The sequence below is a fragment of the Dermacentor silvarum genome, chromosome 11 (assembly GCF_013339745.2).
Source record: "Dermacentor silvarum isolate Dsil-2018 chromosome 11, BIME_Dsil_1.4, whole genome shotgun sequence".
Lineage (NCBI taxonomy): Eukaryota > Metazoa > Arthropoda > Arachnida > Ixodida > Ixodidae > Dermacentor > Dermacentor silvarum.
The window spans coordinates 111,072,746-111,097,058 of NC_051164.1; the positions used below are offsets into that span (position 1 = coordinate 111,072,746).

General features: G+C 48.2%; 2 protein-coding genes across 2 annotated transcripts; one reads left to right on the top strand and one right to left on the bottom strand.

Annotated features, from left to right (window-relative positions):
• The first annotated feature begins 1,357 nt into the window (after positions 1-1,357).
• Positions 1,358-8,878, top strand: LOC119433006 (uncharacterized). Its single transcript, XM_037700161.2, has 4 exons — positions 1,358-1,772; positions 2,648-2,856; positions 4,944-5,248; positions 8,742-8,878. The coding sequence occupies exons 1-3, from the start codon at positions 1,542-1,544 to the stop codon at positions 5,242-5,244; spliced, it is 741 nt and encodes a 246-aa protein (XP_037556089.1). The 5' UTR covers positions 1,358-1,541; the 3' UTR covers positions 5,245-5,248; positions 8,742-8,878.
• Positions 8,879-14,603: 5,725 nt separating this feature from the next.
• LOC119433447 (excitatory amino acid transporter-like) lies at positions 14,604-23,412 on the bottom strand. Its single transcript, XM_037700655.2, has 4 exons — positions 23,055-23,412; positions 17,986-18,115; positions 15,679-15,813; positions 14,604-14,792 (listed from the first exon to the last, which is right to left on the bottom strand). The coding sequence occupies exons 2-4, from the start codon at positions 18,096-18,098 to the stop codon at positions 14,669-14,671; spliced, it is 372 nt and encodes a 123-aa protein (XP_037556583.2). The 5' UTR covers positions 18,099-18,115; positions 23,055-23,412; the 3' UTR covers positions 14,604-14,668.
• Between the last annotated feature and the right edge of the window lie 901 nt (positions 23,413-24,313).

Below are 24,313 nucleotides of genomic sequence, written 5' to 3' on the forward strand. Positions count from 1 at the left end.
TCCCTTGTTTTTATGCACCGAATATAACCACCCGATTCATGGCCAATACCCCACTGTGGGTATTCGCCACAACCACTCAGGTCAACAACAACAACAACAACAACAACAACAACAACAACAACAACAACAACAACAACAACAACAACAACAACAACAACAACAACAACAACAACAACAACAACAACAACAACAACCACGATCTGATTATGAGGCACGCCATAGTGGGGGACTCCGGAATAATTTCGACCACCTGGGGTTCTTTAACGTGCATCTAAATCTAAGTACACGGGTGTTTTAGAGCGACGCCAGCACACGGTTAAAACACAAATGGGCATAGAAGATATTTAGCTGCAACACGTCACCATACGTTGGCACTGGCGCTGCAAACAATGTTCTTTAGTTATTGGTCTACGCATGCCTCTTAACCCTCGCGAACTTTTCATAATGCTTACGAACTTGGGCTACTTTTACGATATTACGAATGTTGCATCAAGTTTTCCGAAAAATAAGTTATGTTTGCGAGAAAGTTTCACTGATTGATCTTCGAACTTTCCGCTGGAAGTCTTCTGATGGTGAAAAAATGCGAGAGGGTACCTGCTTCTAACCCGTTTATACGGACAAGTTCCAAAAGCACGCGATACTAGCAACAGCACAGTCGCTGAAAAGGTCACTGCAATCTAAAAACAACGTTTTGATTATCAGTCTCTGTTGTTCGAAGTTTGATGCTACTAGAATTCTGCGTCTAAAGTAATTGACCGTTAGGAAAGTGCGTATGTATCATTCACAAGGCGTGTATTCAGAGCAAGCTTCAGAGAAGAAAACAAAAACGTGTAACTACAGTCCCCCCTCCCCCTGCTCTCTCCCTCTCAATCACTCACTGTCGCGACCGCGGGATTTTACGAATTTTAAAGTTCACAGGTTGGAAGATATGTCTACGTGCTCTTGTTCACCCTACTGTGCTTCGAGTGTACGAACGCTTTTGCCAGGATTTTATTGCAATCCATTGCACACATATTCTATTTTTCATTCAAGGAAAATTTATTCCATCAGTCGCACTTCTATGCTGTCCTTTAGATCAGATCCGATGGTGTTCGCGAATTAACGTTACGCAGAAAATGCAAGTTCTAAGACCAGCTGATGTCTCCTAAACGCTCGGCAAGAAAGATGTTCGGCCTCGAATAGCTCAAGACACGAGAAACGTTGCCGTGTTCGTTAATGCAATGGTGACAAAGTGACCCAAGCTGGCGCGAAATAGGTTGGATACAAACTGAGAAACTGGAAAGTGGGTAAAGTTCTCAAAGAATGCTAATCGCATTAAATGATATTATTCTTAAAGTTCTACCGCCCACTTCTTGGCCAGTACCCGTTGTGGGCACCGGTCAATGCATGGGATCATCATCATCATCAACACTGGTGAACGCTTGCACGTGCGGAAGAAGACGACGACAACGAGAAGGCGCAATCGCGGCGACAGAAGCCCAAGTACAGTAGCGTCTACCAAAGAAGGGAGCGGCAGCAGCAGCAGCCTATAGTGGCCCGCCATGTCGTCGGCGACGTCGAGCGAGACGTACCTGCACTCGCACAGCATCACGCACACGTGGACGGTGCACAACTGCGGCAAGTTGCGGCTGCGCAACAAGGTCTCGCTCTGCAGCTCGCCCTTCCCGGCCCAGTGGGACGAGCCACGCTTCCAGATATGGCTCACCACGGACGTCGACTACTACGGCTACGAGACGGCATCGTGCTTCATCGAGACCAAGAGCACACTACAGGTATAGCCTCGTCGCAAGTTACAACCTATAGTGACCACAACGTAGCTCTTTTTTTGGGCCATGAAGTCGAGCGCGAATGCTATTCGCATCATTCCTAGTCTCTGGAGTGCGAGAACCAGCGCCACCTGGGTAAAGTTTTTGTCTCGGCGCCATGACGCAACGTTAGTGAGCTAGCCATCTATTGGGAAAACACTGACTCATCTGCGCGCTTACCCTTGCCTCTCATTTGGAACTAAAGGTGGTGTCCAAATCCACGCCCCAGCGACGAGGGCTCTGAGTGAGGGCCAAAGTTACCTCTAGGAGTTTTATTAAACTTTATGGGCAGGAGTCCGCGCGCTGTAGATCGCACCTGCTTCAGCCCGGCCGTGTTTATGCGTATAGGTTTATACTAGCAAGCGTGGGGCAAATTTACGGATATACCAGCAAAGCGCCCTTTAACAATATTGACCGAGAGTCTTTGACAATAGGAGTAAAGTTACGCTTTCAGGCTTGTCTCACACCTAAAAATGAGTTGTAGCCAACGACTGGAGACAGACAGGCATGTAGTTGAGCTGTAACACTTATTTCTCCAATGATTCTCCATTACCCCTGAATAGGACCATAGGTGCACCACTGCTTCCGTGCACAGCATATTCCCACCACCAACCCAGCACCTAGTACAGAAACGATACAGCGCATTTCACAACGTAGAACATTCAAGTATACAGTAAAATCTGATACTTCAGAGAAATATTCAGTTTCGCCAACACCAGACCGTGTACTCTACGTTGACGAGCGTGAGATTCCTTGTGTTGTGGTCTTCTCTCGCAAGGCAATTTTTAGCCATGCTCTCGATTACCGCAGTGTCTTTGCCGCTTGTTACCGTCACCGTGCAGGGCTCGTACTCCCTGGCACTGAGGGACCCTACGGGACGGGACATCGCGCAAGTCACCTGCAACACCAAGACGGCGGCGCGCATCACCTGCGAGAAAAAGTGCCTGGTAGGGTTGACCTTGAGCGGCAGCTCGAACAGCAATGCCTCGGTCGCGTCCGCTGCCTGCTCCGGTGACGACAACGACCGCTACGCGCTCGTCGTCCTCTTCAGGTGTGTATGTGCCCATCGGGGGCTCTAACTATAGACCACGTGGTAGTCCTAAAATATGCTATCCTCGAACACTGGGCATATCTGCCTCATTAAGGCGAAAGCCTTAGGTGTCTATGTTGGCGGTGACCTTGCAGTGACCTTGGCGAAACTGCGCCATGACGAAAAATGGCCGACGCCACAAAGAGTAAAAACACGTCTAAACATGCTCAGATTTACGTCACATTTCTCAGGGAGGTTCCTGCAAACAAAGTAAATTAGTGGCTTTGAAAAGAAAATTTCGTTAACTTCGGTTTGGGTGGGAATCAAACCCGGGCCTTAGCGGTGCGAGACGAGCATACTTCCCTGAAACCACGGCTGCTCCATGGTTGGGGATTACTAAAGCTGTACCTAGTGCGTGCCCTGATTTCACACGTCAAGTGGTCACAGAGACGCGCTCGTAGCAATGATGGCGCGTTCGCCGTCTTTTTCCACAGCTGGCTCCGATGACGCTGATCATGCCAGCGTTCCCATACTGCCCCTCGTGCTCGTGCTACTGCGCACGCGTTCGTCGTCGTCGTCTTCCACAGCTGGCAGGCTTTCGCCTTCACGTTTTACAGACGTTGAACGCTTGCTTACATTTGCTTTTTAAGTCGGTTCCTATTACCAGATCGTACGTTACAAATGTGAAAAACGCATTCTTTGTTTAAAACAAGGTTAGACGCTGAATGCAGCTTATTTATGTAAGTGGAGAAAGTGACCGCCTCCTCGTAATCCTTGCAGTAAGAACTACTTTTATTGGTCTAAACACAGGTATGACGTAACGTCACCTGGTAGGTCGGCATATTCAGGTCGGCATGTGGTTGTCGGCGGTTGGACTTTCGTATCAACTAGTTTATTCGGAATGTACTTCACGGGTGATTTTTGTCGTTCGTGACGACACAACCGAATTAGCGGGTATTTTCGAAAATCTGACAATATTGCGCTTACACCAATTCCATACAGTTACGCATGCATCTGATTTTATATCCGGGATGACTATTTGACGTAATCACTTCTGATGCAATTTTGTAAATGTTTAAAGCGTGGCACCAAGTTGAGTACCAGGAGACTCAAGAAGTGAAAACCGCAAAATTTTGCCTCTCCAATCTTCTGAGCTGCAACCCTATATGAGTGCAAGAAGCCTCTCGATATGTGTCTGTGCGCGCAGACGTAACAAATTTAAACTTTCGTCACTAGTGATTAGGCACACTCACGTGGCACGTGACTTAGCCGTGCTTTCAAAATTTCTCTAATTCGTCTTTTGTTACTCTTCGGTACGTTAGCACAAGCTGCGTTTGTGCATTACATATCGACTGGCTTTTGTGTTAACCGCTTCGATGTGCAGTGCAGCTCACACACTACCTGTGCGCAAGCTCCGCACGGCTCTGTGGATATTCTCGTCAGCTTTCCGAGCTCCTGTTCGCCCACTCGCTCCTTCCTTCCTTCTTTCCTTCCTTCCTTCCTTCCTTCCTTCAATGGCAGAAAGTCAAATCAGAAAGTCACAATGGCAGAAAGTATGTCTCCACTACAAGCAAGGCACGGCCGAAAATTCCAAGTTGCCCACATTTGATTACAGTTGCTTTAAGAAAATGATGACGATTACGATGATGTTTGACTTACCGCACAACTAATTCGGACATGCTGATCGAACTCGATCAAGTCGGAGGGTTGGCTGGTTGGTTGGTTGGTTATGAGGGACACCGTATAGTGGAGTACTTCGGATCAACTTTAATAATTTGGGCCACAAGGAGTTCTATAATGTGTACCTAAGTACTACATGAGCGTTCTTACATTTTTCCCCATCGAAATGCGGCTGCAATGGCCGGGAATTGAACCCGTTAGTTCATGCTCAGCAACAGAACGCCATAGAGCCACCGAGCAACCGTGGCGGATGATCGAAATCAATGGTAGTGCATTCGAAATGGCAAAACACGACGGAAGAACAACATGTCTCCTGCAAGTCCCGTTAAAACAACGGCATGATCTGCCAGCTACGGCATTCGTCTAACCACGATCCCGTTCACTCGAGTGACGCACTCAACGCGAGCGAATCGTGGTGCTGGGCGCAGGTTCGAGTACATGACGGACCGCAGCGGGGGCCAGGACGAGTGCCCGGGCAGCCCGCTGCTGGGTCAGCTGCCCGGTCCTGCTGGAGAGCTCCACTTTCGGCGACGTCGAGATACGCGTCGGCCAGAGGAAACTGCGCGCCCACGGAGACCTGCTGGGCCGGCTGTCGCCCGTGTTCGCTGCCATGCTCACCGGCGGCACCACCGAGGCCGTCAACCGCGTCGTGGTCATCGAGGACCTGTCCTACGAGGCCGTCCGACAGCTGCTCGAGTTCCTCTACGCCGGCACGCTCAGCGGAATTAGCCAGGTGCGCCGGGTAGGGCGGGTACTTGAGAACAACGCACAGAACAAGTAGTACGCAAGACCTCAAGTCAAGCCTCCGCGAGCACGAGCGGCAGGGACTATTATAAGCTCAGCAATAAACGCGTATACCCTGTTGCAGAGAGAAGCTCGTAACACCCCGCTGATAAAGTAATATTCTTGTCAGCTACTCCGAAGACAAGCACAGCAGTCATTGAGGTGTCATGCTCTAAAAAGAGAAAAACAGTGAATAAACATATGGTGCAACGGTGTACATGCACAGCGTATTGCAGAAGCTAACCGAAAATTTATATCTACCGGCAAAAGAACGTTCCGTAAACTGGAGTCATTTCAGGCATAACCTCTGTTTTCTACAGCACCTACTACAATGAATATAGACATCTTTGCCTGAAAACTTACGGTCCGCTCTGATAGTGCTACAACGAGAACGATAGTGCGCGAGCGCATAACGCTCATTCCGATATAGCTAAAGGCAAAACGGTGACCTCGTGCAGTAATGCAGTGATTTGGGCTTGTTGGTATGACATCATGAGGCTTATAGCGCACGGAAAAGACAAGGACGAAGCGCCTGTGTGTGTCACCTCTTCCTTCGTCCTTGTCTTTTTCATGCGCTATAAGACTCACGACCTCGTGCAGCTGCAGAGCTGATTGAGGGAACAAGTTCCTCTACGCGCTACGGTACATCCATTCGGTTAATTTGCCATTTGGCAGCCAAGCATACAGAGCAAGGTAAATACCTGGTATACTGAAGCTTCCATAGAAGCCCATACGTTCAAAACATGGGGCTAATCGGCGGTTCATGGGGCTTAGTGCCATCTTGTGTGACGAGGGAACACTTCCGGCGGAAGAAGGAATCATGTGAGGTCTTAAACGTTAAAAGCATAAGTGGCGTCACGTTGTTGTCAAAGGCGCGAAATTAGTTTTGCTGGCCTGCCATTAGAGCTGTACTTTTAAATGCCCCGCCAATCAAATTGATGGGCGTTTTGATGAGCGCGAAAAGCGACGCAGCAAAAGGTCAGCCGTATACGGGTGTCGAACGGCCAACGCAGCCGCACGAGAACAGCTAAAGTAAACAATTATCTGGCGGTCGAAACTCACTACTTTTGACTGAACAGGTAACGAAACTATGAAATAAACCGCGCTACTAAGCTCAGACAAACGTCGACCAGCAAAACAACACAACGTCGTGTATACAGTGCACACTTTTGTTTTAGCGTGCACACTTCAAGAGCTGCATCGCATTGCAAGTGATAGAGGCGTCAGTGGGCGCTGAAAAGGGTATTTATTGATAACGATGAAGTTAAATAAAGTTGTATTTTCTTTCCTCGCCACGTGTATATACAATTGCTTAGGATTTTATTTTAGTTGAATGAATCAAGTTGTGTCTAGAGTTAATTAATAACGCTCTTTTTTTTCACAATTTTTGTTTCCACCTCACATAGTCGCGCTTCAATCGTTGATCCCATAACCACCCTTGCTGATGTCGGTGACAATTTTTCTGAACCAATTTTCGCTCGAAGCTTCGCGACCTATTTGGATCGACCTTGGACAGTGCGTCGTTCGCGTTTCTCAAATACGCAAAGTTAACGTAGTTTCCAACAATGCCTCCCCACTAGCGCGTGAAATGTGAGCGGAGCGGACTGGTAAGCGACACTCAGCTAAAGCTGACTAATAGATACTTGTCGTTCTCGTTAACATAGATTCACGCTACGTTGTAAATTAACCAAATCGGTGATTATTATAAATATTTCCTGCTGCTAATTTTTAGGTGCATTTTATGTTGCCCTTAACCGTACTGTGTTTGTTCGCGGGCACGAAGCTATATGGCACAGAGCGAAACGGCACTGCCACAATACTGACTCAGAAACGCACGAAGCATCATCACATAATGATACCGAATTTGAAGAATATGCTAGGGACGTTGAACAACCTGAAGCGCTGTGAGAAGAACAGGAGCCAATAAGAACTACCTAAATGAATCGACCTACCAGTGAATCAACTGACAAGCGAAGTAAAGCGTATAGGAGAACTTGAGCTTTTGATAATAGTATACATGTAGTAGTTTTTATAAGATTTCGGTTCTCATTCATATGCTAACAAAACTAATGGAAAGCAAATCAAAATACGGAAAGCGGTGTTTCTTGCAGTTAAATATATAAAAAAACGCACAATGTTAACGCCCTTCCGCTCAAGCGCAGAAGCATCCCATTTTTCTTACTGTTTTCCTTGGTTTTAATGGCTATTCGCTGGCGTTTGAAGTTTAAACATTTTAATTAGATTCTGGTGTTTTACGTGCCAACGCCACGATGTGCCAACGCCACGATGTGCCAACACCACGATGTGCCAACACCACGATGTGCCAACACCACGATGTGCCAACACCACGTGCCTCATGATCATGAGGCACGCCCTAGTGGGGGACTCCGGGTTAATTTTAACCACCTGGGAACTTTTAACGTGCGCCCAATACATGGCACACAGTCGTTCTTTGTATTTTGCCCTCATCGGAATGTTTCTGCCGCGGCCGGAATCTCATCCCGTGACCTTGCTCTTAGTAGCGCTGCACCACAGCCGCTAAACCATCACGGCGGGTGCGTTTCAAGTTAGATTATGTGGTACCGGATGACAATGGAGCACAATGCCATAGACAATTGGTTACTGTGACGGTCTCCTTCGGATAGAAAATTATCACAACTTCGGCAGGGACGGCTACGAGAAGCAGTCACGTATCACGACGCTTAGCGCCTGGCTCTTCAGTGAACTTTAGCATAGATGTCGCTTCTCTGCGTGCACTTGGCAACCAAGTACAGGAAAATCGAAACTGTAAATAGACAACCAGGGGTCATCAGAAAGAAAGTGAGAGAAATAGAGACCGTGAATTGGATGCAAAGAATGGAAACGAAAAGGACAATGGAGATTTACAAGAATGAGAAGAAAGAAATTAGAAGGGAAAATCTGTACGATAACACAAAGGGCAGTGCCTTGCTATTTGAGGCTCGAGCCGGTTGCCTAAGGACGAAAACATATCGGAACAAATATTCGGAACTAGATGAGACATGTGTATGCTGCAGTAAAGATCCAGAGACCACTCAGCACATCCTAATGGAATGCGACGGGATCCACCCAGCGAGAACCGTAGGTAACGTGCAACTCCCAGAAGCGCTTGGGTTTAAAGTGGAAGGAAACATAAACAGATCAGCCGTAGAGATCAGCAAGAGACGATTAGAGTACTGGTGGAAAAAAAGCAGGGAAAAGATGGATACGACCTGATCTCTTAAAATCATAGGCAGCGGTACAAGCTAAATTTTTGAAAAAGAAAGACAATGAAAGGGGGTATACAAAAATGCTAGATAAAGAACATGTGTAGTATACCTGATTAAATCAAGCAGGCTAGGTGACTATTTGTCGCCACCCCGTTTCAAAGGGGATGCCAATAAATCATCATCATCATCATCATCATCATCATCATCATTGGACAGGGCGCGGTGGATCTGTACGTGGCGGCGGACAAGTACGGCGTGGCGTCAGTGAAGGCCGCGTGCGCCCGCCAGCTGTCCAACGCGCTGGCGCCGGACAACGCGGTGCGCGTCTTCGAGCTGGCCGTGCGACACAGCGACAAGGAGCTATGTCGGGACGCGGCACGCTTCATCGACGCCCACCTGCCGGAGGTGCAGGCTTCCGACGCCTGGGAAGCGCTGCTGCGAGACGACCTGATGGCACTGGCCCTCTTCAAGTCCGCGTCCCGATACCAGCCGAAGCAGGGACAGGGCGTCTCTTCCTCCTCAAGCTCCACCACGGCCGTCTGACGAGAACGTAGCTGCTGCTGCCGCCGACAACGGAACTGCTGTCTGGAGGGACAGAATAAATGCATGCCTCGTATCCCGCATGTATGTTTCGAGCGGCAAACCGGGAGCGGTATTCTTGAGCGATCACTTTCGGGGATGCGATCACTTTCGCTGTGCGAAGATTGCGAGCTTAGCACACTATACCAGGAACGCTGTCACGCGAAATGTGGCGAAAGTGATCGCGTGAGAATACCGCCCCAGATGAGACAGCCGCGATTTCAATGTGGACATCGTGCTGTGGACAACGTACTCTTCGACCTTCAACAAGGCTATCCTAACGCGGAAACTCCGGCACAAATAGGTCGCATCTCGCTCACACGGGAATCAGAAATATGCGCACCTCCAAGCCGCACTTATAACGTGATGATCGAAGACACTAATACCTACTTAAAAATTCAAGGTATCCAAGTCAGGACACTTAAGCCCGTTTCACATGATGTGATTTTGTCTGCGAATTCGCAGCTGCGGAAAATAGGCCGCCGGACCCTTCGTGCGTGCGTTTTTTTCGATGTTCGGCGTGCTGAACTTCTCTGCGAAAAACGCAGATGCGGTGGTAGCCACTGTAGCGGTGGAAACAGACGACCAATAGTAAGCGGCTCGCTCATACGTCATCGCCAGTCAAAATGCTTAACGAGTATGCGAAAAACGCAGCTGCCGTAGATCCATGTGAAACGGGATTGCGAATTTCGCATTTGCGGAAATCGCAGCTGCGAAAAACGCACTGCAAAATCGCACCATGTGAAACGGGCTTAACTCTTCCGAACAGCTATATCATGGTACGCATCTACGCGCATAAATGAGTCGATGCATACTGACGAATGTTGAGATGGGGGTGTGGTTAGTGACGGTTCTTGGCAAGACTTTAAGCAAGACTGCCGGGAACAAATATAATCCTGCATTACTACCGCGTAGAGAAAGCTAGTGCCTGTTAGCGGGGAATGCTATATCAAATAGTGCAGAAAAGCTTTTTAATGGAATCGGGCACGAAACACTACGCCACAGTCGAAGGTATAGGTAGTAATCTCAAACATCTCCGGTGGGTTCCATTTTTATGGATCATATTGCTACATGATCCCCGGCAATGTTTACTTCCACGTAAATATAGATTGCCAAACTGTGCTGCGGCTGCGTGACCCATTTCTGGAAACGACTCATGGCGAAATATCCGCAAGTACTGCTCCAAAACGAGTGCCACTCGGAAGCATCTACAAATGCGCCGCCTGGCAGAGTGAGGTAGCGGGCTTGTTCTGCACACGCAATATCGAGCGCGTGACGATTCTTCTTCTATCGCAGTTGTTATGACACGCTCTGGAAGTCGCATTCTAAATTGAACTGTGCGATAAGGAAAATTAATGAGTTGCTTCCTTTTTCTGGAGCTTGCAGAGGCACCAAAAACGAGCACAAATTTATACTTGCGACGAACTTTATTTCCCGCTAGGATATTAGCTGCATTAAAGAAAAAAAAGTACGCTTTGTCTTGCTTTTTTCTCTTTCTGGTCTACTAGCTGGCAAGAATAACAACTTTGCACGCGATAGCGCACTGCTCAGTAAAGTCGTGTCAAGAACAACCGGCTTGGTCGTTCACTTTCCCGCAGTGTGCTTCATTATCAAGTCGGCCGTTTTCGCTCACTGATAGTCTACCCTGTGTGGAAAATCGGGTGCTGCACATGACACGCATGCATGCATGCTAGTTTGCGAAAGTAATGACCAGTGGGGATCTATTAAAGAAGGCCACAAATCTCGGTTAGGCGGCATCAATGCTACCCCACCTCGAACGAGTTGTGGCACCTCTACAAGCACAGTCCGGGACAAGACTGCAGTCACGTCCAATGACTTTCAACGGCCCAGGGGCCATAATTACGCTGCAGCTGGTGTTAGTGCAGCAGCCACAAAGATTTATTTGAAGACTCTCTATGACAGATGAGGCTCCGCGAATGGTCTGGCCCACACGGGAGTTATCCGTAGGCTAGTGGATCAATTTTTTAAATGCGAAGCATTTCTTGCCGGCGGCTCTGTCCGTCCCTCCCGCGTCCCACACCCCCACAGAGCATGCGCGTCCCCTTCCCCTCTCTCTCCTCTCCTACGCTCCCCCTTCTCTCCTCTAGGAATACTCTACGGAGCGGCGCCCGCGTGCCACACCCCCACAGCGCATGCGCGCCCCCTCCGCCTCTCTCTCCTACGCTCCCCTCCTTCTCTCCTCTAGGAACACTCTACGGAGCGGCGCCCGTATGCCACACCTCCACAGCGCATGCGCGTCCCCTCCCCCTCTCCTCTCCTACGCTCCCCCCCTTCTCTCCTCTAGGAATCCGGAGTGGTGCGCTCGACAGGTGGTGCGACAGCTGCATACTCCGCTGGGGGCGCCACGGTAGTTCCGCGGTATGAAAATGACGGAGCGCGCGCGCCTCATTCTCTCTCCTGTGCAGCGCCGCCATGAGCGCTCGGGCCGCTGCCGCGAAACCATCTCCCGCTCAAGCTAACCATCTCCCCGCTGCTTCGCATCCACACATAGTTCCCTTTAGCGGGAGATGGAGTAATTTTTTCTTCAAGCCCACGTGAGCACATGGTGTTGCGGGAAACGTAGCTGTGAATGAGTGTCTGGACAACTGTGGCTGGCTGCGTACGCCCGAAAGCGCCTCGGAGAGGACAAACTGGCATGCAGTTATGCCTAGAAAGGCGATATGTTCAAGACACTGCGGAGATTTTTGACCTGGACATAATCGAAGGTGGTCAACGCATTGTGTGTCAAGAGCATTTTCCTCTGAAATACAGCAATATGATTTATATAGACATTGACACAGAACATCTTATTTTAATTATGCATAGCTTGCATTACCACCACACAAAAATTTTCTATAACCTAGAAGTGCTTGCACGCATCGTCATTAGCATTGCGCAGTGTTGGTCTCGCTCGTAAGACATGTGCATCATAAAGGTGAAGAGCACAGCCAACAATACGGAGGACTTTCTAGTGTTGCTTCTCGGTTTCTCGTCCACAACACACACATCGTGGATGTCACGTGCAATGGTGGCGCAAAATATAAGGTAGGTAGAAAGCAGATAGTATAAACTTAACATCGCAAGCTAATAAAGTTACTTTGCATGTTTTGACAGAGCGTCCCTCGGGCATCAAGCCCTATGATTGTATGCGCCAACTTACCACGCTGTATATCCTGTTATTGCACAAATTCTGGGCAGACGCCTTTCCGATTGACGTAGACCACTCAATCTAACCTCCGCTTGTTTACCTCTGCCGGATCAGCTTTCATGCATAGCACACAACACAAGCAGAACTATAACAGTGACTTCCAGGAGCCATTCCTCATAAAGAACAATTTATTACTCCATGTACACGTCAATCGAGTTAATATCTAGGACACGGATCTCATAACACCTCTAATGCAACTTTCTTCTCCCGGCAACACTAAAGCATCGAGGTCGCTATTATGTGGCATGACGCAATACACGTTGCCACTAATTTCTGTAGAATACGTTTTACAGTACACGTCTGCACTGATGAATCAGAATCATTTAACGCCTCTACGGATATTTTCTTCGTTTGAGTTTTGCACGCTCCTCGAAGCTTTAAACTCGACCACAGGACAACCCCGACGGTTGCGGAGGTTGTGGCCATCTGCGAGGCAATTCATTTCATCGTCTACGAGTCGCCTCGAAAGACGAGCGAAAGCAGCACTAAAGGTCATTCATTATATTTTAAACAATGACTTTACCACTTGGTTGCTCGTGTGGCCGGGCTGTAGGAGTCAGCAACAAGGTTTGAAGAATGGGCCCATCGCATGCAATTTCAAAGGGTTTCGAAACATTGTGGAATTGATCGCAATGAGCTCGCGAAAAGGGGGGTCATGTTGACCGTCGGCAAACCTGGTATATCGATGCCTTATCGAAGGACAGACGCTAGAGATACGTTGTCTCATATTCGCCAAGTCCATCTACTTTCATCATCACGTATATTTATGTCCAATGCAGGATTGCGATCTTATTCGCCAAGTCCATCTACTTTCATCATCAGCGTATATTTATGTCCAATGCAGGATTGCGATCTCGAATTACCGCTGTCTTGCGCAGGGGTAATTGGAGATCATAGAAATTAGCTGGGTTGACGTGTAGATGGAGCAATAAATTGTTCTTTACGAGGAATGGCTCGTGGAAAGTCACTGTTCAAGTAGATGGTAAAGTTCATCAACTTTAGGCGGAGCTATATAGATTACACATGACATCATCCAACATCCAGCAAAGCCATGCAAGCCTTCTTGATTTCATGCGGGCGCAAATTGCCAAAGTTTAAATCCTTGTTTCGCTGTGTGATCCAGCAGAAGAAAGCTCCAGAACGGAGAAATCTCAGCGCGTTTTGTAGCGTTAGCTACACTGGCCTAGCCAAGCCCGTTTCGCGCGGCACATCAAGAGCCGTGCTGCGCATGCGCAAGGATCAGTGATGTCACACGGCTTGCGCACCGGAGCCACCGGAGCCGGCACCTCTCACGCACTCCGCCGCCGCCGCGCACGACTCACCGCCGCCGGTCTGCGCATTCCAGAGGAGTGACGTCGTAGCCGTGGTAGACGCACTGGCGCCAGCGCGCGCTCGCTGTGCAGTCGCCGTCTGACACTGCGCTGGAGCCGCTGCGCTTCTGACTGGCGTTTGTGTGTGTCATTGGAGCAGCAGTAAGCATGACAATCAAGCTAATTCTTGACAATCTAGACAACCAGGAAAGCTAAGAATAATCAGCTGAACCTTTGCTAACGCTACGTATATCCTGGCATAGCCGAGCTAAGCCACTGCAACATTTTTTCAAGTACAGCGCCATTTGGACATACCCCGGCCTAAACCAGATCCGACGGCGCTACCTGCAAGCAGTGCGCCTTCATCCCACACGAGCACCGGACTATGATTCGTGTCTCTATGGGACCAACAATCGAGCACTACTGACGTACATTGCTGAAACCGGCCTACGTTCATATATTTAATCGTTAATTTATGCCATAGGGTAAACTTTCTGGGGGGAAAATACAGCGCAGTTAGTCAAGACAGGCGCTACACACTTCAGGCCACGCAAAAGTGAAGACTCCTCATTTGTGAGGCATTAAATATTTGGCAGATGTGTACAGCTTTTGGACTGGACTGGACAAACTTTATTTGGGTCCTGCAGGACGCTTTTAGGGCGTAGTGGGCGTCTCCCACGTAGGGACCGACAGGGAATACCTGGCGGCCGCTTCGTGGGCCTGCTGGACGGCCCATTGCTGGTACAGCTTTTCATTCAATGAATTACTACGGTGGCGCGCAGTGGCAATGACATTCCGCTGTTGAGAATGTGGTCGCGTGATGGATTCCAGATTCGTGTGCCAAGCATTGGGTGCAAGTGAAAGAAATACAGACGATTAATTCGAAATTCTCCACTATGGAATTTAAGCCCCACTGGTGCTTTGGAATGTACAAATAAATAAATAAATAAATTTGTATTCAAGCTCTTATCATGGACGTCACATTAATCACTGACAAGACGCCAGTGAGCGATTCCTGGCAGTGCGCTCTCAGCGAGAGGGCACTACTATGGGGGGAATTCCCTGTTCGCGTCTTCCGTGGTGGGCGGTTCTTCCAAGCCGCAATAGTGCTGCACCACATGGACGCCAACCAGACCCGTCAGCACGTCCACCACGGTCGCCAGGCGGCTTCTGCAAGCCGACAAAGAAGGCAAGGACAGTAACGCTAAACAGCTAAGAAAGTGATTCTAGCGTATGCCCTCTGAGAAAAATATATCCGTTTTGACGCTTATCTTCAAGGCACCAGCCCAACACTCATCTTCAGCCCCTACATCATAGGCATTTCCCCTCCGCACCACGCCGAGCACACCATTTCTGATAGCAACACGCACCAACAACCGTCCACAGAAAATCCTCCCTGCCGATGGCCATGCTGCACTAAAGCACGTCTAACAAAGCCCACAACTTTCAAGCAACGAAGCGCCAGAGCATGACGAATATCAGTTTTCCACCGTGGCGGCTCCTAGCGGTGCTATTTCGCCCTCCATGCACCGCCATTTCATTATTAATACTAGGCCTCCTCCCGTGTCCAGCTTCGTCCCGAGCCTCTCGTCTCCCGAGCTGGTTTACTAGCGGGATGTGCCAACTGCACCAGCCTGCGGGCTTCCTTCAAAGCACCAGCGCTACAGTTGTCGTTCTTTAAAGTCGAATACTTTAAAAACACGCAACACATTGAATTAACTCGCAGGTTCTCCGCGAACTGTGTCGAAGACACGTCGACACCGGTGCAGCAAAAATGAGACTAAGACTGCGTCGTCGTGAGCACAAGTTGTTATGCAGCAAAGTTCAACCTTCTCTACCCTAATCAAAAGCGATGGCAAGCATAAAGAGCGTAGACAAGGACCGCAGCTGTTGGAGTAGCAACGAGCATGAATCAGTTGTTACTACCAATCAGCGCACGCGACCACGTCGTTTGCTCGTTTCCTATATAAAATTAAAGTTCAATGGGCATTGTGACCATAGCCTGACGGGCTGCACTAAATGCAACGGCATTGACTATTTTCCCCAAAACACGCACGCAATCCAGTCTGTGACGAAGAGAATCCCGATGCCATCCGTCGGCATCCCGACCGCTTCGTGGATCAGACGAAGCCTCAGGTAACTCGGACCGCCGGTCGTGGGAACCGCCATGCTGCACAGCACAGACAGGGCACTGCGACGCACGCGCACGACCTCGAATTATAAAAGGCACCGATAAAGTTTGGACGCTTAAAACAGCCCTTTCCAAATACTGTAACCTTGTGACGCAACGAAAAATGTAATATACAGCGCTGCGACCGCTCCTTCTCTCTTATGCATTGACACCAGCACGTCGGTTTCAGAGAACGAGCACGAATAACGTATAGACCACTGCTAGAGTAAGCAAGTGGGGTCATAAATAATTTTAAATAAAATAATAAATAAATATTTAAGCCACCAGGATAACTCTGAAGGTGAGCGTGTCGGTTACAGCAATTTCTCAAAGTGGGGGCAGAAGTGGTGCATAAAACTCGGGCACCATTACAGGTAATGTTAGAGTATAACAGTATTGAAATGGTGCGCCATTGCAACATAATTAAACTAACAGTTTGTTTGCGCATAAAAATTTAAGAAAATGAATCTGTTCCAACTAGGCCAACTCGTAATTAAACTGCACCACGTAGTCGTTTTAGAAGTACGTCATTTGACAACATTCACGTCGTCCCTTCGCTTGTTCTACTTGAGAAAAGAAAGAAACAGCCGGTTTAAATGTTTATTTCACTTTATGCAAGCAATCAAGACGTAAGGACGCATGGTAAGGTGTGTAGGTGATTCGTTTTAAATTTAAATTTATAATGATTTGCAGATACTATCAATCCAGTTCGGGAAGTGGTAGTTAGTATCAATAATTTGATATGTGCAATCAATAGTCTTCCAGTGTAACAGGCAAATGATTTTTTTTCACCGCTCTATAGCTGCTTTCTTCCCTTTCTTCATTGTAGTTTTTCAGCCGACTACCAGCTGTTCCGCTGATGCTTTGCGATACTGATTTTTCATGCTTTAAGTTTCAATGCGCGCATAACTTTCGTTATTGCTTTCCTTTTGTTTCGTATATCACATCATCATCGAAGCGATCTAGGAAGTACTATTTTTAAAGAAGAAATAGAAGAAACAAGAAAAATATTACTAATTAATCAGCCAGTTTCAGAAGAAAGTTAGAAAATTGATGTGGTCGGTACATGCGGCAGCGGCAAAGATATGTCCACAGAAATTATATTGCTTACGGTGAAGACCGTTTATAAACGTACTTCGATAACAACTTGTAAACGAGCTTGCGTAAAATAAAAATGCTGCATCGATCGTCACTGCACCAGCGAGTGTTGCACAAAGCTGGACGGTTTTCAGTGAAAGTGTGCATAACCAAAGCCAGACAACAAAACACGAGCTTTTTTGGAAGTCACCTCTGAATTTATTGCAATTCTTTTTGTGTGAAGAAAGACATCCCATGGTCATAACGGCAACTGGCATGACGCCAGAAGTTTCAGGTGGCAGATAAGACATCACAGAGCCATCACAAAAAAATTCATCGACGATTACGATACTCCCTACTGCGAAATTTGAGCGCAGCTCTATACGTGTTTTTATTCCGCGATATATTGGCTGGCAGCGGACAATATGTCTTGTGCGGCACGTTGCAAACGGAGCGAAGTGTGACCCCACTGCCTCGCTAATCTGGAGATTGGGACAGGCATTGCATGAGTGACGCATGGGCGCGATTCACAGCAGCCGCCGCAGGCAGACCTCCACTCATGTAGCGCTTTGTTTCCATATATGGTATATTTGGACGCGCTCGCCGCCTACCATCGCTGAACAGACGAAGCACGCTACGCTGGCACCATCTCGTAGCCATCGTCGCTACAGAGCCCGTGTTGCGCGGAACTACGATTTTCTGCTCACGCTTTCGCCATAACCTCCTCCTCCGCTGTCCGCCTCGCGCTCTCTTCGCTATCGCCGTCATTCATCACGCGCTGCGCCCCGTGTTCGCTCTTTCATCCTTCGCTGTGCTCGTTCGCTCGGTTACGCCGAGGGAGGCCGACGCCGACGTTCAACGCAGGAACGGGCGCCTAAGCACTGCGCTCTAAAAGTCACCAACATATTATGATTTTAGTACAAATGACAACTGTAGACGGCAGCAAGAATCCGCATTCCAACTAATTATCAGACTTAACCGGCAGCACATATAGTTCACAAATGCAAAAAAAGACAAACCTCAGATTGAAGGCACGTCGGAAGTGACGTACACAAAGCAGCAGGAGACAGGAAATGCCTTCTGAGTCAACCAATCAAGAAATGCGTGGCAACCTACCAGACAAGCACGACCGTGCGGAGGTCAACGTAGTCAGTCTTCGTCTGGGCGAAGAACAGGGCGCTGATGGTGATGTAGATTGAGGTGCCGTCTGTGTTCAGGACTGCCGCCATGGGAACCAGGAGCCGCACTGCAAACACAGGGTCGTAACAACGCGCTTCCTCCATCTACTACGCGGAGGTGTTCGGAAGGCGCAAGTTAAAATTTTTGGTCACTATGGCCAAGCCATCCAAGTCCGCCAGTACCCTCGCCAGTGCAGTATGACACTCGAAGAGGAACAGGTTTGTCATACACCATCGCATTCTCTCTCGGTCTAACACCCAGGCCGGAACTCCGAACTGGTGGAATCAGTCCGCAATGTAAAAAGCAGAGGAAACAAGCTAAGTGTCTTTCGTTGAGTTCTCTTTCTTTCGCGGTGTTTAACATAACACGTCAACGTATTTCTGAGTGTTGTCGAACCAAACATTACTACTTTTTATTTGGATGATCAAAGCATGTCACCCTTCACTATATGCACTGAAGGTAAAGCGATAAATTCAATTATTCAAGAACGGTAAACAATTATCCGCCCGCAGAGGAACGCTTAGAGGCGAACACGCAACACAAGAATTTCTGTTGTCGCCTTTCTTTGTGCAAGTGTTTATAAGTCGCGCTCGAACTATCGAAAGCAAACAGACTTCCCGGTTTTCTGTCTTAACACAAGCGAACCTCGATGAGAAGAAAATAAACCTACATTGAATGTCACCCACTTAGCCTTGACCGGGATAGCTAGAAAACACCGCTCACGCTCACGATCATAGTGGTGCGACATTTGTGGTTTCGAATGTCAACCCCGCCATTTCTGTCGAGTCTTGCACGCTAACAGTCGAAAGCCCTGCACTTCCGTGGTCGCAGCAAACACCACGAGAAAAAGAAGTAGCGCACGTATTTCTTTATGCTCTCCAGGATAAGGAACATCAGCGCAGCTTCTTTTCGAACGCTTATGTAAGGTTGATGCTAGACAATGCTTAGCAGCTGACTACGTAGCGAAATCACATCACACATTCATATTCTCACGCGTATGGGGTGTTCCGATTAGCCTTTTTCTGTAGCGTACTTGGTTACAGCTCGCCAGTCCGACCCTTTTTGCCTTGCTGTTTGAACCGACATGCCGGCTCCCGCATGGAGACCAACGGGAGTCATACACAGGGCTTCTAGCAGACACTGGCACCGTTTGCCTGAGTGATGTTTGCATGAAACTCCGCAGCCATGAAGACAAAGTGACTTTAAAGTGGCTTTGTCGGCCAGAGCGATACGACTCTAGCTAACGCTGAGGCGAGTTCTAACCTTGACTGCAGAACGTAACGCCATCTTTCTTCGTTCTTTATGGGGTATTAAGAGGAAGCTTTAGTTCGGGCCCAACTCCAATGCCGCCTATTCAAATACATGTAAAACGCAGAGATGCTTTTCTGGTACAACGCCTGAGCCATTTTAATGAAGTTTGTTGCATTTGAGGAAGTTAAATTCCAGTGAAATTTGAAAGCAAAATTTTGGTTTAAGGCCTGAATGTTTGTTACAAAAGTAGCCGACAATCGTTAAGCTCGAAAAAAAAAAAAAAAAGAAGCACGAAGCTCACAAATCCGTAACTCTGCACCACGAACAGATATCGCAGTTCCGCAAACTGCATCCGTTAGATCATCCAAAGAGGAAAATTTTGACATATTAATTTATATCTTACGTGAATTTGTTACAATGTTTCATGGGTTTTGCAAAAGTGTTACTCACATATTAATGGTGTATTTAAGGGCGGTGAGTACATATAACAAATCAAGTTTGTCCGCTTTAAATGTACTATTGACTGCAATTTACACAATTGTGATATAAGTTTTCATTCCAGAGTAAGAGTAGTAAACGTGATAGTTTTCTTTTCTGAAAATTTGCCATCTTGAACAATTTCTATTAGAAAAATCGACGGCCTAAAAACAGTCCCAACAGTCACTATATTTTAACTCTTCCTTTTAAACCTAATCAAATTTGGTGTTATGGTTGCCGAAAAAAAAAATGATTTCTCCGTTCTCATGTATTTAGCATCGCGATGTTATAATTCTCTAGGACTCAAAGAAGAGCCTCCAAAATCGGGCAACGCGGGCGCCGCTCCCCGGTTTCGGAAGCCCTGCTTTCCCACATGCATGGACGGAGGAAGCGCACCGATCTTGGTGTCGAGGTTGAGGCGCTCCTCGAGCGCAGCGATGGTGGCCGGCACGGTCTCGCTGCTCGAGGCGGCACCGAACGCCACCGCCAGCGGGGTGGCCGCGTTGTAGAACAGTCCGCGGAAGGTGCGCTTCGTGGCGGCCGCCACCACGAACGGAAGCACGATGAGCGCGTGCACGAACAGCGACAGCGCCACGGTGAACACGTACAGACCGAGGTAGGACGCCAGAGGCTGCGGCATCGGAGAGCACGAGCGTGTGGCGCACTTCCCGTGGTCCGAACTCCCGATTTATTTGTTAAGGCGAAAGCCTCGTACGTATCATCGTTCAGTCGACCTTCAAAATCCTTGCGCGAAAACGCGTAGACGACAGGAAAGGTACAAAAACTATCATCATCAAATCCCTATATGCAAAAGCTCACGCAACACTTTCGTGGGTGTGCGGGTCATCATCGTACTCCCGTAAGCACTCATACCCTCGTAAGCAAGCAATGGTTCAGGATGGATGACAAAACGAATTTTTAGGGATGACTAAGCGAATTAAGTGGATGACTCAGGCGAGTTAGACGCAATAGAATTAAGATTGATGACTAAGCAAATTAAGGGGATAACTAAGCGAATTAGACTAATTTAATTAAGAGGATGTGTAAGCGAATTAAGAGTGATGACTAAGCGAAGTACACTACAGCGAATTAAGGCGAATCAGTTCGCAATGTGTCCGTCTTTAATGCATCGGCCCTTAGGCTTTCGCCTTAGGTATAAAAGTCGTCTGAGAGATAGCATAAGAGACCCTGTGAATGTTTATTTATTTATTTATTTGAAAGTACACGAATGTCATATACTGGGGGAGAAGGCCACGACAAGTCACCTAACTAGGCCCCTAGCAGAATAAACAGAAGCAGCGCAGATACAGAAATTGTTGCCAGAACATTCGCCTATAACGAGAAACGACTTTTTTTACACGTTTCAAACATGAATTCGTTTTGACTTCAGATGGAATATCCAACAATGAAGACGAATTTGCTAAATTTTGAAAACTGACAAGTTGAAGCAAAAGAAATCAAGTTAACCATATTCATCAAACTGCCCCCCATACGTTCACATGAGTGCGTTCACAAGCGCTTCCAAAACATGTATTGCAACAGCGTTACATTACAGGCTTAAAGATTTTACCACACATACTGAGGGACTCACTAGTAGATGCGCACATTCTAGTTGATACATATAAACTTTCAACGCGCATGTATTCGTGCATTTGCTTGCCTGTGCACATTATTTTAAAAATAAACATCTAAATACTGGAGAACGAATTCCTGGACGGAGCACAAAGGCGACAAAACATCGATGATTTTTAGCAGCTGACGCTATATTATTAAAAAAAAAGCTGAACAAAAAAAAGGAAAAAAGAAAGTTTAACATAACATTGCTCGACAACAGAAATGGATAACCCGCCACGACGGCTTAGCGGCTATGGTGTGTCGCTGCTAAGCACGAGGTCGCGGGATCGAATCCCGGCCGCGGCGACCGCATTTCGATGGAGGCGAAATGCAAGAACGCCCATGTCCCGAGCATTGGGGGCACGTTGAAGATCCACTGGCGGTGAAAATTATTCCGGAGTCACCCACTACGGCGTGCCTCATAATGAAATCGTGGTTTCGGCACGTGAAACCCCAGAATTCAATTCATAAATAGATACTACATTTCTGTAAATTTGACAGATAATTTAGAGCGGAAAAAAATTAACGTACATTACAACATACTTGCTTGTTAGATTCCCAAAATATTTTTCTAGTTTAAAGACACGCGTAAGAGGTCAAGGTTCAGCGCCAAATTAAGTGCAGCCACCATCACGCAGGTTTCGATAACCATGGCACGAGCTTCCAAACTTCTGCCGATTGGTTGGTGCAGTGGTGCATTGACGGCAAGGGTTTACAACCCCGACCATACTCCCGGCTGAGCTCAACCGACCCAGCCCCCTTCATGAAAGGAAGTTTTTTCGCGTTGAGCATGTCTTTTCGTGAAAGCATGTACCTTCGCTGTAGTATTCTCTTACAAACCGTCGTGATTTCATGCCAAAATTTTATCCCCCACGGTCCTGCCCGCTAGACAAACATTCTGGGTGCGCTAATGGTCTGGGGACATGCTTTATGCACCCGTAGTACCTTAAATGATATCAAATCGTTAACTCCTTTAGCACCCGTAGGGCCTTAAATAATATAAATCGTTTACTCCTTTACAGCGCTGCATCCGCGCCTTTGCACAAAGCCAGCCGCGACAATTTTTTAGTTTGCCATTGTGCGTCAGGTGACGGCCAAACCTAAGGTCTTTTCGTACTCCGATACAAAGAAAATAATATGTCCTTGGAATACAGCGTACAGGGCTTCACTGCGCTTCCGTGGTGAGCCGTGTTTTGCTATAGCGGCCGAATCACATTACGGACGAAAGGTGGACAATAAAGCTCTCAACGATATCGAGCAAGACAATGCATCATGCGACTCAGCGTCAAATGATGCGCTTAAGCCACTCGGCTACAAGTGCGGTGCCCTTTAAAGCAGCGCGTTCTCAAAATCAAAGTCACCGTTCCGCTCCTGGCGTAGCTCGACCGTTTAGTCGCCTCAGTCAAAAACCGGCAGGTGCCATAGCTATTAGAGATGCCGTGTCAACTATGCCCAGATAAATTTTACGCGAAAGAATTAAGGATGAAGAAGGGGGGCTATCCACGGCCCAAGTATGACGCCGAAGGCTGCCATGCCCAACCGTCGTGCCTATCAGGCGAAGGCCCGCTACGGCCGGACGAGTTAGTTTGCGGTGGATCCGTCCATCGTGCAAGAATAGCAATGCTACGCGGCCCATCCTCGCCCAAACGCTGCGCCAAACGCACCTGCAGGTTGCGTGTCTGCACGACGTAGGCAGCCGTGGCGAAGAACAGTCCGAAAGGCGCGTAGAGCAGTATGAAGTGCGCCAGGAACATCATGGCATTGCTGAGGCCGATGAAGAAGCCCAGGAGCGTGCCGCTGCCTCCGTGGGTCGACAGGACGACGCCCAGCATGGCGCAGAACAGCAGCAAGCTAGCCTGGTGGGCGACGAGCCGCGACGAAGGGGCCCCGTGCACGCCCGTCTTGTCTGCCCGGCACACAAGGAATCGCCACTGAGCAACGCTGCGCTTGCGCGGGGCACTCAGCAAGGCGCCGGAACGCGTTCTATGTCACCTTCACATACGCGGGTGAAGTGACACGACTGAGCGATTCGGTAGTTACAGTGAGATGGCATGACTGAGCGATTCGGCAGTTACAGTGAGATGGCATGGCTGAGCGATTCGGCAGTTACAGTGAGATGGCATGACTGGGCGATTCGGCAGTTACAGTGAGATGGCATGACTGAGCGATTCGGCAGTTACAGTGAGATGGCATGACTAAGCGATTCGGCAGTTACAGTGAGATGGCATGACTAAGCGATTCGGCAGTTACAGTGAGATGGCACGACTGAGCGATTCGGTAGTTACAGTGAGATGGCATGACTGAGCGATTCGGCAGTTACAGTGAGATGGCATGACTAAGCGATTCGGCAGTTACAGTGAGATGGCACGACTGAGCGATTCGGTAGTTACAGTGAGATGGCATGACTGAGCGATTCGGCAGTTACAGTGAGATGGCATGACTAAGCGATTCGGCAGTTACAGTGAGATGGCATGACTGAGCGATTCGGCAGTTACAGTGAGATGGCATGACTGAGCGATTCGGCAGTTACAGTGAGATGGCATGACTGAGCGATTCGGCAGTTACAGTGAGATGGCATGACTGAGCGATTCGGCAGTTACAGTGAGATGGCATGACTGAGCGATTCGGCAGTTACAGTGAGATGGCATGACTGGGCGATTCGGCAGTTACAGTGAGATGGCATGACTGAGCGATTCGGCAGTTACAGTGAGATGGCATGACTAAGCGATTCGGCAGTTACAGTGAGATGGCATGACTAAGCGATTCGGCAGTTACAGTGAGATGGCACGACTGAGCGATTCGTAGTTACAGTGAGATGGCATGACTGAGCGATTCGGCAGTTACAGTGAGATGGCATGACTAAGCGATTCGGCAGTTACAGTGAGATGGCACGACTGAGCGATTCGGTAGTTACAGTGAGATG